Raw genomic sequence first — 16203 nt, forward strand, 5'->3', positions numbered from 1 at the left:
AAACCGCGATGTTGGGAGAAACACATTAGACCTCCCCCTACCCAAGCAGCGGGCCTGCACGTGACAGGTCTCAAGTCACACTCCTCCACTGGCAAAGCCACAAATGACCAGCACGTTTCTCAGACGATGGCCTCCACAGTACTAATAGAACAGACACACCCCGGGTCCCTGCCTCGCACCTCTGCAGACACCCCTGACAGGCTTCACCTGGGCTTGTCACTGAAAAAGAAGATCGGACACAGAGGCCGGACCGTGAACCTCAGGGTGGCAACTCCCTTCTTCGTGCACTGAGCTGAGAGGGAGCTCCGAGAGCAGACAGCCAGACGTCCTCGAGGTTCCACCCAGCTCCCCGGAGCTGCAGAGCGAGCATGGAGGAACCAGGCCCTGCAGGCTCCAGGCCAGGGTGAGGGAGCAAAACGAGCTGCCTGGGCCTGTCTGTGGGTTTCCGGGGGACTGTCCAGATGCCTCCCAGTCTGGGGCCCCCGCGTGGTGGGGAGAAACGGCGATCGGGTGGCAGGCAGCTTCCCCTTGTTCACAGATGGGTTGTAAGGACCACCTGCAAAGGAGGGCCTCCTGGGCAGCCGTCCGCATCCTCCTGCTTCCTCTCCTGGAAAAACTAGGCACGGAGTGGGTTGTTCTGGGCGGCAGACGTTCTGCTGAGACCGCGCCCAAAGTGTGGGGCACCCCCATCTCGATGCAGCTGCAGGGCAGCGAGCACAAGTGGAAGCTTCAGAGAGGCATTTACAGGCAGAGAAAGTGCCGCCCTGGAAGGGCCTGGACCGAAGGGCGCAGGTGGAAAGGAGATCCGATCCCAGCTCTGGCGCTAAACCAGGTGTTTCAAAACCCAGACAGGTGGGTTTGCTCCTGGGTGAGATGGAGTCTAAGGGCCCAGTGGCATGACAGCACCTTCCACCCAGGGTGGGTGTGATGGAAATAAAAACGGAAGGGTCTCTACAAAACCTTGAGCCCAGAGCTACCCGGGGCCGTCAGTCCCATGGGCACCTTCTCCTGTCTTTGACGGGAGGAATGGGTTGAGGGCTCAGCTGGAGAACACTCAGCAGGAGGCTGGAACCTCTAAGTAGCTACGAGCCACACTGATTGCTGGGCACCCCACCGCCGTCTGAGGATGGGCAGCTATGCGGCTCCTCCCCTGCTTGTCCTAAGGGAGGCAGAGTTCCATGGCCGCACAGCCTCCCCGAGTGGGCGAGGGTAGCTGGGCAGAAAGACAGAAATCGCGGGGCAGGAGCTCAAGGGAGAGACACCTGGGCCCGAGACACTCAGAGGGATGACGGGGGTGTGGTCAACGGTGACGAAGCAGCCATAATGGCAGAAGGGACCATGAGGGACAAGCTGGTTCTGGTCCTCTGATCTGAGACACAGGTGAGGATTCTAATGCCGACCAAGTGGGCAGGTCTCGGGGGCCAAGCTCTGGATGGAGATGCCCCGTCCCATTTTACCATGAGAGAGGATCCCTGGGGACCCTCGACTCTGTGTCCCCATGACAGCACCTCATGGGTGTGCCCAGAGAACTCCCTGGCCAGAGACCATGGTAGGGAACAGACAGGTCACCTGAGAAAGAGATGGCGTCACAAGGGAAGCAAACCAAGGTCCGCCTGCACCCCTGAACACTCCGAGTATAAACAGGAGTGTTTGACTTCCAAAGAGAAGACCCAGGGAGGGTCCTCCAGGGGCAGAACGGGTCACGAGGGCGGAAGAACAGGAGGAAGGCAGAACCAAGACCACTTTCAAGCTGCTTCAGACACCGAGGTGGGTGGTGGCGACACGCACAGGAAACAGCCAGCCTCCTGCGGTCCTCAGTCCCAGGAAGAAGAGCCACCTCTGTGCAAGTCTAGGAGACGGGGAACTTTCCAGACCTCCGTACCACTGGGGGCGCTCCAGCGAAAGCAGGCCCTTCCTGAGCGACTGTGCAGGTATCTCAGCAGGAACCAGCCTGCAAAGGCAGGTCAGGCAGGCATCCCTGGAACTGACTCCAAGGGCCCAGCCCCCTTACCTGTACAGAGAGAGAAGCTGGTTCCCTTCACTGGGGGCCCAGTTAGGAGGCTGGAGTGGGGTGCAGTCAGCTTCTTGGACCCTTTTGGGGTCTAGACTGAGACCATTCTCTCACCTCTGGGGAGGGCCAGCCCTGTGACACCACACAGATCGCTCATCCTCTGGGTGCCTCAGTTTCCTGCAGACCAAAGATCATGGCGTGCACCCCACAGGAGGGCAAAGCCGGGAAGACAAAGCCAAGAAGAATTCCGGGAGAAAGCCTGCCCTCACCCCCAGCAGCCTCCTGCAAAGCCCGGAGCTCTGGGAGAGCACACGGTGGTGTTGCTGCCCCTCGGACCCCTGAGCCGACAGCCTCCCCCACAGGGAAGAGATGGAAAGCGGGACGCTTCTGTCCTGGGCACAAACTTTAGAGCCCTAAAATGGGTGCGTGGAAAAAAAACAAAATCTTAAAGCCAAGTGAATGGATACAGACTGTGAAGCTGATACCTGTGCACCTTGACACAGGGCATTGAGGTCCCCAGACTCCAAGGCCCTGTGTCCTGTACCAAGGGGCCATTTTCAGCACAGATGTGACGTAAAGGACACTCATTTCCACAGGGTCTTGAGGGCTGCATTTCAGTCCAATGGCCCAAATACTTGGGACAGTGGCACTTGGTGATGTCTCCTTTCAGAAACTGTGCGGGTTTACTCTTCCTGGGCGCAAGCCCCCACCCCCACCCCCCCGTTCTGGGAGAGCCCACCGGGGCTCCCGCTGCACCTTCCGAGTGAGGTGGCCAAAGCGCATTTCCAGCCAAGAGGCACAAACGCCCCTTTCATTGAAGGAGCTGGAGGATGTGGATTGTCGGAAATGCAGGGGCGGTGACCGGGGAAGTGAGGGTCCCCTCCGTGAATTCGGAGAGGAGGCTTCCCTCTATTCCTGTCATTGAAAGGGCCTCCAACAGACCATCTACAGCCGAACTTCCCCCAGGAGACAAGCAGGCCTTCCCTTTCGGGTCATCCCCTAGCGGGAGTGGGGGGCATGTCCCCACTCCTCAAACAATCGTCCCCTGAGACCGCTAAGTTCCCAGCAGGCCAAGACACGGCTCCTCACCTGTAAACTCTTCCTGAGACCGACGTGACTTTTCCCTTATTTACAAATCAAATGCAATTACAGACGCTCTTTCTTGAAATATACGTAGATACAGATATAGATTTTTTTTAATGAGGAATGCCCTGTCTTTTTGTGTTTTAGGAGAAGAACCCACATTGACCAACTAATCCACCCCCGTCAGCATCCACCTGTCCCTCACGGCGATCCCTACTCATGCAGGTGAGATGCTCCGCAAACCGCCATCACCACCATCATCGTATAAATCAGAGGGCAATAATAGAGTATTCCGCCGTTCCCACAGTTTTCCGGTGTACCCCGACACTTCCGGTGCACGGGAAATCGCCGGAACTGGAGACGATAAAATTAAACACGTCTTTAATACATCTATGCCACTGTGAGCTTCCGCTTACTCCTCCACTAGCTCTTCTTGTGTTGATAATGCATACCAGTTTAACGAAGTGCATGCTTGTAAAAAACTGTTTTGAACGGGCAAGCGAAAATGATCCATGTTGTCTTGCCCACCCCACCCCCCCAAAAGAAGTTAATATAATTTAGAACCTAGCATTTTAAAAGTATGGGCATGACGCATCTGGGGTCAAGGTGGCTTGTGGAACATGCTCGATTTGGCGAGATGGTAAATCAAAAACCTCGTGGGTTTTGTTTTTCCCTTTTGGTTTGGAAGCAGCCAAAAGCAGGCTATTAACAGAATCGTATGACGGAAAAATGAAAGGAATACACCTGATACTTTCCACGGGGTCGCACAGCACACACGCACGCGCGCGCACACACACACTCGCAGAAGCACGCATGCGCACACACCCACACGTACACAGCTGCCCACTCCTTTGGGGGGGGAAATGAGGGGAGTCCAGTCAGAGACATCACCGTGGGTGGGCGCTTGACGACTCTCAGCCTGGCGTGCAACTTTGGGTCTGTGTCCTCTCAGCTCGGTCTGGTGGGCTCAGCCTCACACCTGTCGCACGGGAAAGTTGCCCCGCGACAGGCCAGCTGGGGGGGATGTAAGGCATACGTCGGGGGAGGCAGGGATCCATGCTTCATGCTCACCTGTGAGTTTTGGAGCAGGGCTTTCCCGCTCCGTCTGCTGGGAAGGTGGGGAAGAAATAAAACCAAGAGGGAGAGAGAGTGATAGTGAATGACAGTACTAACAATAATAATAAAGGACAATAAATAACCAAGGAGGAAACGCCGAGCTGGGCCAGCGTGACAGGCCAGCATGACAGGCGACTTGTGCCGCCGCTGCGGCCCCTCCTGCTCCCTAAATGGACTTGCGCCGCCGGGTGAGCCTGTGGACATCGGGGAAGCTGTGGAGCCCCGGGGAGACGGAGCTGATGGGGGACGGGAAGAGGCTGTTTTTCAGTGTGCTGGGTGAGATCTCCTCGATCTTGTACGAGATGGAGTGGAAGTACTGCGGGCCGAGCTGGGCGCCGAAGGAGTTCCGGTGCCCCACAGGGCGGCCAGCACGCCCCTGCGGCCGGTAACAGGAGCAGGAGCACACGGACTGCAGGTCCCCGTCCGCCTTGCAGCGCGCGCGGCCCTGCAGCGCCTCCTCGGGCACGTGGATGACCATGCTGTTCCGTGTGCCCGCCAGGGATGCCCTCTCCTCCGCGTCCCGTCGCTCGTCCTCACTGTTCATGGTCAAGAACCTGAGGACCACCAGGTTGAGGAAGGCCCCGATAACCGTCAGCCCCACCAGGATGTACATGAAGCTAAAGGCCACGTACAGCGGCTTCTTTTGCAGGGCGCCCTTGGTCTGCAGGGCCACGTAGTCCCCAAACCCGATGGTAGTCAACGTGATGAAGCAATAGTAGTAGGCGTGGAAGAAGCTCCACTCCTCACACTGGGAGAAGGCGGCCGCCCCGATGCACAGCGTCCCCATGCAGGAGAAGAAGCCCACGGTCACCATGTTCTCCATGGATACATCCGTGTTGCGCATGCCACAGCACTTCTTGATGCGCTTCAGCAGGTAGCGCACGAAGGTGTTCATGCGCTCGCCCAGGCTCTGGAACATGACGAGCGTCAGTGGGATGCCCAGCACCGCGTAGAACATGCAGAAAGCCTTGCCCGCATCCGTGCCCGGGGCTGCGTGCCCGTAACCTGTGGAGGGGCAAGAGCACAAGGAGAACCAGTGAGAGGGTTGCATGAACGAGCTCTGGGTGGGGAGGGGCTTGGGGGCACTTCGGTTACCAGATGGGGTTTGGAGGGTCCCCAGGGGAAGAAGGGGTTAGAGCCCACCCATGACCTGGGAGGAGGGGAGAAGCACAAAGGCACCCTGAAGACTGGGGCATGTCAGTGGGGAAGGAGCATGGAGTATGCCCAGACCCTGAGGGGAGTGGGAGAGGACAGCAGGGGAGAATCTGTGAAGACAGGTCCTTTGAAGTTCGGGGCTCTGGGGCAGGGGTGATTTGAGCATTTCCGTTGGAAGGGGAGAAGTTTGGGGGCCATTTCACAGTTCTTCTTAGAGCAACACAAGGTTTTTTAAAAAACTAGAAAAACAGCATATTTGCTCCTAAGAAAATTGCAAGGGTACCAGGCCCAAAGACGAAAATTAACCCTGCCCCCCGTGGACCCACATCAACAGTGAGGACCAGAGCACGCTCAGGGCTGCGCACCAGTCACCCATCACCTCTTTCCAATCTCTTCAGGACCCTACAAAATAAGAGTAATGAGGCCAACCCCACTGAGGAGAAAATTGAGTTACTTAATAGCAGGGTAACTTGATTTCTGGAGAGCTGAGATTTGAACCCATAGTTTTCCGCCACCAAATACAAGGCTTCAATGTAGAGGCTGTGAATCAAGGGAGGTGAGTTCAGAGTGCAACCCAAATACCATGAGTACAGGGACTGTCGTCTGCTCTGTCCCCTGCTGGGTCCCTACGGCCAGAGGAAGGCATCCCATGTGAAACATTCCTCTCATGAAGGAATGAAGGAATCGGTGCCACTGAAGAGCACAGACGTGTCAGAAAAGAAACAACGAATGACCCTGAAAGACCTCGGGTGTGCAGAGCTGTGTGCACACACCTTCATAGCACATCCCTTATTGATCTCCCACACCAACCGTGCAAAGTTGGTCCTGTTTTCCCATGTTCGAAATGAGGACAGTGGTCACAGAAAGGTCATGTTACCTGCCAGGGTCACCCAGGTGGTCAGTGATAATGTCAGAGCCAGAATAAGGTCTACACAACCAGGCAGAAGGAACCTAAGATTTGGTAGGTTCTGGTTCAAGTTCGGGGATTAACACCACCTGGGTCATGGGCATTTTTGGAAGGAGGATTCAAAGGATGAGCATGGCCTTCCAACGTCTCAAATCCTGCCCTATCAAGAAAGGCTTCCCACGCTCTTATGGGTTCATGGTCACTGAACCAGCTGCATTATCTTGGTCTGTTGAAGACTTCTTCCAACCCAGGGTTCGTCATCTGTTAGATGGGGTATATTATAGGATGGGATGGTGTTTGTTTCCAGGAGGTTGGGTTGTTTTCTTTCTCAATGCTTTTACTCTGAGATATGGGGAGAATACTACAGACGCACATGAAAAAGAGCACCTAGCCCAGGGCTGGCACACAGTAGGGACCTACCAGACCCCAAGACCTCCATCCCTCCCACGGTCTCCCACAGAAAGCCCACTCCTCTCTTCCAGGACATCAGCACTTATGTTCAGTCTGCTTGTCTCCCTCTTGGCACGAACATGTGCCCCTTTTCACCTGCCCCAAAAGCCACAGTCTCTCTCCACAGGTGACATCACATGTTTGTCTCCAGGTGGCCTTCTCTTCATCCTCTCTGGCCCTCAGTCCCCCTGAGCCAGCACTGAGCTCTCACCCCTCAGCAACCCCAGGAGACATGACATGGCACAGGGGGTGTCAGGCCAGGCAGAATAGAATGGGGATGTAGAAAGGCTGAAGGGGAAAGCAGTGATATGTTCATAGAAATCACCCAACCTAAAGAACAGACAGAAGACCAACAATAAACAAAGCTTCAGAGAGCTGCAGAACAGTATCGAAAGGCATCATAGAAGACAAATAGAGAATAAAACAAAAAGAAACAGCCAAAACTAACCAAATTTGGTAAAGAAAACAAATGTACAGATTTGAGAAGCCAAGTGAATCCCAGGAAGAACACGAGGAAAACCACTCATCAGAATCAAACTGCTGCAAACCAAAGAGAGAACATCTCGAAAGCAGCCAGAGAGAAACAACGCATCACATCCAGGGGAACAACTCTGAGCACTGCTTACTTCCAATCATGAACAATGGAGGCCAGAAAAACATGGAATAACATCTTTTAAGAGCTTTTTTAAAGGCCTTCATCATTGAATTGTCTATCCAGAGAAAATATTCTTTAACAATGAAGGCAAAAATGCATTTTCAGATTAAAGAAAATTTAATCTACCAGCTGATCTGCACACCATCACTGCTAAAGGAAGTTCTTCTGCCCAGAGGGAAGTGATGCCAGATGGAGACTTAGGTCTTCAGGAAAGAAGGAAACACATCTTGGTAAACAAGTGGGTTTATATTTATACACATTGCAGGGGTGGAAATCCCACAACATCCCCATATAGCTCACCTGTGTAGATGGTGCAAAAGCCAGGTGGATGCTGGAGAACAGCAGGCTGCTAGAAACTTAACAAGGTGGTTTAATATTAGCTAACAGTTCTAAATGTGATATATTTACTGGAGGAAGTCAAAAACAGCATTTTCTGGGTCAGAAACTGCACCCACAGTACCCAGGCCAACCCCACCCCCACTGTGGTCAGTGAAGATGACCAGAAGCAGCCTCTTTCCCATGACCGGCACAGCAGTACACCTGGAAGCCTGTCCCAAGGATGTGTCACTTCTCCTGTTTTCTGTCCCACTACAGAATGACAGACCTTTGTGGCAGTGATGCCTCACGGTGTATCTCCCTGGCCCATCACAGTGAGGACATCCCTCACCAAGACATGTTCAGGAGACAGTGTGAGAGGGGACACCACCCACGTTGAGGGCCTTCCCGCCGAAGTAAACCTCCCTGTGGTCCAGGGCACAGGACTATTCCTGCCACAGTGAGAGATGAGCTGCCGTGTCTTCCAGAAAAAGCAGGCCGGGCAGGATGTCTTCAGCTTCCCACCCAGAGGCACCTTCTCCCCCGGTCCTCTGCCCAGGAGGCCAGTCTATATGAGCCACACCAAGTGGTCCTTGGTCCTCTGGTTTCCCGTTAAGTTCACCAGTGGACAGCCAGCCCCAAGAGCAGGTCTGAGGAAGGGAGGAAGTAGAGGGCCCTGGTAATGAGCTGTATCAGCCAGTGGGCTCACGGCACGAGCTACTGTCCATGAGTTCTGGGAACTAGTTCCCGGACAGCCTGCTGGCTCCAAGTTTGCTGGCCCTGGGGTACTGTGCCCTCCTGTCCCTCCACCCTGTCTGCACATTCCAGAAGATGTATGAACAGCCCGATAAGTAACTGCTCACACTGCGGGGCTGCTTCCTGCAAAGACCCTGAACGATAAACCACACAGGTCCTCTGTTCATAGTGTCTGCCAAGATGCTGATGGAACTCCGTGGGCCCTGTGTGCGCAGGGGTCCATGCACACCCAACGTTTATAAAGCAACTGTGTCGGTGTGGCGTCTATGGGTCCCTCATAGGAACACCCACGTGTTCACTGGAACTTCACGAACACAGAGAATGTGCCAGGTGGAACACCTGGATGTGTGCACATGACATGCGGGCACAACACACACGCACAGCTCCTGTCCACTGCCCCCTGGCCAGATCTGAAGCTCCAAGGAAGGCAGAGCCCCCTCTGGACTCACCTCTGCGGACCCCAGAGCCTCGCAGAGAGGAAGCACTTGGAGGGATGCATCACGTGCGAATGATATCCATCTCCTGGGGCCTGCCTGGAAGCCCCAGCCGACCACCCAGCCCGGAGTGGCCGGGGCAGCTCCCCCAGGCCCTGCGGTGCCCAGCCTGCTGTGCGTGGCCCCTTTAACACATCTGGTGGGTCTCTTTGGTCTGTTGCGGGAGAAGCTGTGCGGAGAAGAGGCCTGCATTTCTGGGCTGCAGCTGGCTAACCAAACAAGACGCATGGGGACGCATGGGCCCCAGAGGGGAGAGACGCAGAGTGGGAGGGCATCGCAACCAACTGGGTCTGGGCCTCCCCAAGGAGCCAGCGGTGGCTCCTCGCTGGCTCCTGCACGATTTTGCAGAAGCGTAACAAGGCCACACTAAGAGACACATCCCAGGCCTGGCTCAGCACCTCAGTGAAGAGGCCCCGAGGGTCCAGCAGACCCTCCCCACTGAGGAGAGTGAGGGAGGCCACGGGGCCACAGGACCCTGACACTGCGCTGCTCGGGAGCAGTCTGGGGCCCCTCCCTGCCCTCTGGGAACCCGGACCCGTCCACAGCTGGGAGCGAGTTCTCCGGACTCGCACAGCACTTCAGTTTGTGAAGCTCCCCTGGCTGTGGGCGCCCCTCCCCCAAACCTGCCTGACCCCAGCTCCAGCAGCAACCCACCCAGCTCTGCACCCCCACTCGGCACTGCGCGTTCCTGGACAAGGCTGTCCCCGGCAGCAGGCCAGCCGGCTGTGAGCACTGACTCTGCCCCTGAGGGACTGTGGGTGGTCACCTCCCCGCCTCCGGGGCTCCCCAATTTCTGCCAAATTCGCCCCAATCCTGGTGTCCCTGGGATGCTCGGGTGCTCCCTGAGCAGAAGCAGCCGCCAGGGCCAGGTGCCAGGTGTGGGTGGGCATGACTGTCTCCTCCTGCCCACGGCCATGGGGCGCGGNTGACTCTGCCCCTGAGGGACTGTGGGTGGTCACCTCCCCGCCTCCAGGGCTCCTCAATTTCTGCCAAATTCGCCCCAATCCTGGTGTCCCTGGGATGCTCGGGTGCTCCCTGAGCAGAAGCAGCCGCCAGGGCCAGGTGCCAGGTGTGGGTGGGCATGACTGTCTCCTCCTGCCCACGGCCATGGGGCGCGGGGGACAGACTGTCAGTCCAGAAGAGGAGAGGGCTGCACAGGCCTCTGGGCATCAGGAAATCTGCTGCCATAAGAGAGTGAAATATTTATAAAGGACACGCAAGGATTTTGTGCTGGTAGGAATTCAGCAGCACAAATTCCATTACAGAATGACTCAGGGCAGCTTCGGAGAAGGAGGTGCAGGGGCAGAAAGCTGCCCTCAGCCCCACGCTTCCTGGCTGGCCCCCCACTCCAGCCCGTGGCACGCACCGGTGCATCCTGTCCAGCAGGGCCCCGCTGCACCCCCGAAGGAACCACACGTGATCACTGACTCGGTTCACAAAGCTTTTCTGCACTCATCCTTTCATCTGAATGGACTATCCAGTGTTGTGGCTGCCTTGGGTCAAGTCACCCTTCTCGAAATACAACAGACCCTTGAATCCTGTGGGTACCACCCCTTGGGCTTCCAGGCAGGTCTCCGTTCACTCCCAAAGAGGGGATGATGCTTCTTGTGGGCTCTGATTCGGTCACCAGCCAAGCCCTGAACCAAGGAGGCTTTGTGCTTTTCTGCCAGAACTAAAGGGACTCAGAGTGTGATGTCTGGAGCCACTGGAGTCATTGCAGCACCATGAGGATGTGCCCACCCACAGAGGAGGAGGCTATCCTGAGACGGGGTGGGGCCATTGTTCTACCCCACGCCTCAGCGCAGCAGCCGAGAGTCAGCCCCACTCACAGACATTCCAGTCTGTCTCCCAGTAAGTCTTTCGGCTTCAGCCAGTGGTTTTGGTGGCAACTGATTACCACTCAACATGTCCTACGCCTCAGCGTGACCACAAATAATAAGTTTTCTATTAGTAACAAAGCCCACTGCTATTCAAACCCCACTGCACCTTACAAGGTCTCTCTCACAGGCCACCCCAGATCTGAGGAGGGACGGGCAGGTAAGGGGAACCAGGCAGGAGAGGAGAACCGGGTGTTCGGGCAGACAGGGGCAGCCCGGGGTTGGGGGGGGCCAGGTCCCCTCGAGGGACTGCTGTTCCCAGCCAGGCAACAGGGGCTGCCAGCCAGGGTGAGCCAATGTCCTGATTTTAAAAGACAAGCTGGAAATACATTTTTTTTAACTGTGGGATCTAATTGGTGTCTAATTAGACATTTTTAAATGTGGCACAGGCCAAACAAAATAAGACAAAACAGACCATCTGTTTGCCTAAAGCAAAGGTCTCCTGCAGTAAAGAAAAGGGGGAGAGCCCAGGAGAGACAGGAGGGGAGGGAAGATGGTAGGGGGCGGCGGTGGGGCAGGGCCTGCGGGGGGGTGAGTGAGCTGCCCGCCAATGCTGGGCTCCCCACGCCCGAGCCCCTCCCCATGCCCCCTCGTTTGCCTCCTCTCCACTGCTGTGAGCCCACAACCAGCTCTACACAGATGCACAAACAAGGGCAACAGGAGGCGACTCACGCTGACCCCTCCCCCAAGTGGGCTGAGGTCAGCCCTGCCCCACTGAGCACAGAGCAGAGCCACACCCAGGCAGGCTGGGTCCTTCTGGGTAGACTGGGGCCCCTTCCCACAATTCCCGCGGGGAGCTGCACCCCACAGGATGTGTGAACGCATCTCCCTGATGAAAAGCCAAAGCTCTGCCCGGAGCCCGCAGACTCCAGGCCCCAAGCCTTTCCTGCAGTGCCTGGAGGCCCCAGCGGCCTGCTGGCAGGCAGCTGGGTGCGCTGCATTCTCCAGAGCCAGCTCCGGAGCCCCACCTAACAAAAGAGCAGCCCCCTCATAGCCTTTTCTATTACTAATTCCTCCAAACATTCCTTCTGGTTTCCCTTCATTTTATGTCTTAAGGGGTAAAGGGGACCTAAAAATATTTTTTTTTTAAAAGATGCACAAGTTTGCAAGGCAGGGGTTCCTGAGACCGGCCCATGATAGGCCTTTTTCTCCTCTGTTCCCTGGGAGGCTGTGTGTGAAGCCCCCTTCCTGGAGGGCCGGGGATGCTGGGTGGAGGAGCACCAGGTGAGGGCGCCATTAGCTGGGGTCCAGACTCCCCAGGGCCTCTCCCTGGGGCTGCATCTCCTGGGCCCCGTGTCCTTACCACCCTGCAGATCAAATCCAGTGTTATTATCCCCATTTAGTGGATGAGCACACTGAGCCCTGGAAGCCACATGGGCTTCCCCTCAATCCCCCACAGTGTCCCCGCCAGGCAGGCATTGGGAAAGCCCTCAGTTGGGGGTGTAGACACACCAAGGGGCCCCGAGGGTGGGAAGGATGTCCGACCCTGGACCGTGCAGCCACCACAGACGTCTGGGAGAAAGCCAGAGGCAGGCCCTCACCGTGTGCTCAGCCACGTGCTCCACTCCCAGCTCAGACCCACGTATCGAAGAAAACGCTCTTCTAGAAGTTTCAGGGACCCCACTCCTCGGTGCACAAAAGGACTAACCAAGGGTGTTTGTGTGCCTCACCCGACTTCCCAGCAGCCCTATCCACCACCGCAGTGGGGAGGCAGCACCCCCCGATGGGCACCTGGACAACAAGCGTGGCTCTCACATGCAAGTGGGGCACCACAGGCCTAAAACGAAGATGCTGACAGGCCGCACTGTGGACAAGCCTTGGAAACACTATTCAAAGTGCAAGAAGCCAGACACAGAAGACCATGTGTGGTATGCTTCCGTTTACAGGGAATGCCCAGGAGAGACAGATTCACAAGGACACTAAGGGGTTGGTGGCTGTCCCAGGCGGGGGAGGGGGAAGAGCCATCACTTGAGGGGTCCAGGCGTCCCTTTGGGGGGAGGAGAGTGTCTGCAACTAGAAGGAGGCCAGCAGAGGCTACACCACACTGGGGATGTGCTCGGCGCCACTGGGCTATTCGTTGCAAAACACGAGTTTCATGTGATGTGAATTTTACTTCAGTGGAAACTGGGGAAAGCTGCTGTTTTAAAAGCCAAGCTCTTTTGCATTCAGGGAACTGAAGCCTTGAAGGATGAGGGCACTGGGGGATAGGCCAAGGTCCTGGGCTTTTGGGGGGTCCTGGAAGGGGCCAGCTGCCTGGGCTTCTCCACACATGGGGGGCACTGAGGCTGCTCTGCGAGGTCCAGAGTCTCTGCCCCTCCCTGCAGGTCTCTCTTGGAGCGCCGGCTCCAGCCCTCCCCCGCAGGGGGCACTCCTCACAGGGACTACTGTCCCAGAGAGCGTCCACAGCTCACGGCCCTCCCTTGACCAGCCCCCCCACTCTGGCTTCTGGACACAGGCAGGGGACAGCAGTCATCAGCCAGGGGCCACCTGGGAGGCCTGCGGAAGCCCACACGTGGGCTGGAGTGCGGGGTGGCCTGGACACAGGCCGGACCAGCCCCCCAGCCAAGCCCTTCGGGGCAGGGGGTGGAGGGTGGCAGGCCGCCAGTTTTTCCACCCCTGAGATGCTGAGGTAGCCTGTTCCGAAGGCCTGTGGGGCTCCTACAAGGCACCCACTGGGATCGGCCCTTCCTGAGTGGGCCGGCCCCTCCCGGCCCCTCCCGGCCCCTCCCGGCCCCTCCCGGCCCCTCCCGGCCCCTCCCGGCCCCTCCCGGCCCCAGCCATCAAATATAGGAGACGTGAAAACACAGAAGCCACTGGAAGTCCTCCGTGCACCAAATGAATTTGCTTTTGAAGAGGTGCGCATGTGTGGCCCATAAGGAGTTTAATGGGCCGAGACGCTGAAAGCCCAGGTCCCCAGCTCTTTTCAGGCCCTCTGGCTCCTGGAGACCGCGGGCGTCAGCGACCAAAGATGCAACAGCGCCCTCTGGCGGGCGCTCGGGCGACTGCGGAAACCCCTGCCTGCGGCAGAGCCAGAGGGAAAAACCATCCATCCTGGTCAGAAATGGTGCGCTACGTGGAGAGTCCTTCCCTGGAAGTTGCCATCCATCGATGGCAGCTCTGGCAAAACATCATGATGATGATGAGGATGATGGCCACAACCATTTCCTGAGGGCTCCCACTGTGCCAGGGACTGAGCCAAAATCTTTAGTCTTTAAGTCATTTACTCTCAGGACAAAGGGACCTCCCTCCGCAGGTGAGCGGTGCTGCCCCCGGTACACGGGTGGAAAACGGGGCAAGTCGTTACCTCTCCAAGCCCCAAGGTGAGGCTGACCTGGTGCCAGTCCTCAGTCCCTGCTGCCCACCAGCCAGATCCCAGCAAGGACCATCTGCATGGGGCCTGGGCTGCAGCGCCCCCCCCCCCCCCGACAAACCCTCCACTCTCTCCTACCCACAGGGCATAACTCTCCCACCCAAAAACTACCAGAAAATAGGGGGAAACACGTCTAAATTTAAAGTTCACGGGCCCTGGCTGGTGTGGCTCAGTGGACTGAGAGCCAGCCTGCAATCAAAGCCTTGCCGGTTTGAATCCCAGTCAGGGCACATGCCTGGGTTGCAGGCCAGGTCCCCAGTAGGGAGCATGTGAGAGGCAACCACACATCGATGTTTCTCTTTCTTCCTCCCTTCCCCTCTCTAAAAATAAATACAATCTTTAAAGTTCATGGGGAAAATTATATAAAATGTGGCTGACTTCTGAAGTCTATGGCAGAATGAGGAAATTTTAAGTCAAGCTTAATAGCCAGTAATACCCACTCATTAATTATTGACCCTTGTGGTGACGGAAGTGACGCCGAGTCTCTGAGGGATAAGTAACCTTGGCGTGTGTGAGAGGGAGCTGGGGGGGGGGGGTGACATTCACACCAGAGAGACCCTGGGGTCTGCGATCCTGAAGCTGCCTCCCTCCCTCGGGGCCCATCTCGATACCATCCTCCCCAGACGGCTCCATTGTCTTTCTCTGAACTCCCAAAGGGCCTCTGGGCACGGGGACCTACATGACGCGGCATTAGAGGCCTGGCACCAAGCCCTGCCTCCTCGTCTGTGAAATGAGCGTGGTTCAAGCCCATGGGGTCAACGGGGCCAGGAGACCGAAGGCCATGGCGCTGTGAGCACTGAAAATGATAAACTTCTAACGTCCATGCCCCCGAGAGCCCGGACTCCCGGAATGGAGGTAAGTGACGCTGCGTTTGCGGGTTCGGAAGCTGTTTCCCCAAAGGCGGCTCCCACGGGTGGGTGGGACTGGCTGGGTCGAGTTACAGGACAGGTCCTGAGTCAGCGGCCCAGGCCTGGGACTCTGCATTGTAATGAGCTTCCCAGACCTCCTACCACATGTGAAGGGATCAAAAAAGAAGCAGGGGCACGTGGAGCTGATCGGGGGCATGTGGAGCTGATCCAGGGAACGTGCAATCCTGGGCAGGGCTTGGCCCCTGGAGAGGCACCAGCCTGTGCGAAGCACGTTCAGGCAGTTAGAACTGAGCTCACTTCCTGCGTGCCGGGTCAGCGCGTAGTGGAGTCTCGGGGCAGCAGGCTCGCTTCCACGGCCTCGCATGTTGAAAGATGCTCGTTTGGTCAAGAAGCAGCAGGAGCAGGTAGTTCTAGCCAAGACTGTCAGTGGCCACCCACATGTTGGACCCCCTCCTGCCCCACCCCCATCCGGCCACAGCAGGACTCTGTGCCAGCCAGCAGGGCTCCAGGCCTGGCCCACAGAACAGCCTCATGATCGCTTCCCCTTCCTCCCACCCCTTCCCCACCGACTCCCGCAGCGCCCCCCTCTCTCTCTGCCTGAGGGCAGACAGGTCTCAAGGAGCAGGCGCCCCAGCAGCCATGGCAGGAGCAGGGGTCCCTGACGGCACAGCTCCCAGCACGCACTCAGGGAGAGGTCTCTGCTGGCAGGGGGACCAGACACACAGCAGGTCTCTGCAGACTGACATCGGGACACTGGTCATTGCATCCAGCAGATGCGGAGGAGACCGTGGGCTTCAGCACAGATGCGGACAGCCTGCCAGGCCCTGCTCTAGACCGCCCTCCTGGCCACCAGGTGGGGTCGGGACAGGGACAGTCACAGCCCCACCACAGGTGAGAGAACTGGGTCTCGGGAACATGCCGGCTGTGCGGTCTTGCAGGCATCCCATCAGTAGTGGGATGAGGCCTGGGACTTGGCGGTGACTGTACAGGGCAGCCTGCTACACAGGGCTGGTGGTCCCGTGCATGTGCGTGAGCACATGTGCACATGCGTGTGCACACAGGCACACCTGCAGACACACTTGAACACCTACACAGACCCAAGTGCACACAAATAGACACACACAGAGATACAAATGTACACAAAC

At 57.2% G+C, this 16203-nt stretch overlaps 1 protein-coding gene across 1 annotated transcript in view; it reads right to left on the bottom strand.

Annotated features, from left to right (window-relative positions):
• Nucleotides 1-3705: 3705 nt before the first annotated feature.
• KCNK9 (potassium two pore domain channel subfamily K member 9) overlaps nucleotides 3706-16203 on the bottom strand; it is a 58386-nt gene continuing 45888 nt past the window's right edge. The window contains exon 2 of the mRNA XM_037049019.1: nucleotides 3706-5215. Within this exon, the coding sequence (XP_036904914.1) occupies nucleotides 4377-5215 (839 nt within the window). The 3' untranslated portion in view covers nucleotides 3706-4376. The remainder of the gene's footprint in view (nucleotides 5216-16203) is intronic.

The sequence above is a fragment of the Sturnira hondurensis genome, unplaced genomic scaffold (genome assembly GCF_014824575.4).
Source record: "Sturnira hondurensis isolate 20B ecotype Veracruz unplaced genomic scaffold, ASM1482457v3 Scaffold0006413, whole genome shotgun sequence".
NCBI lineage: Eukaryota > Metazoa > Chordata > Mammalia > Chiroptera > Phyllostomidae > Sturnira > Sturnira hondurensis.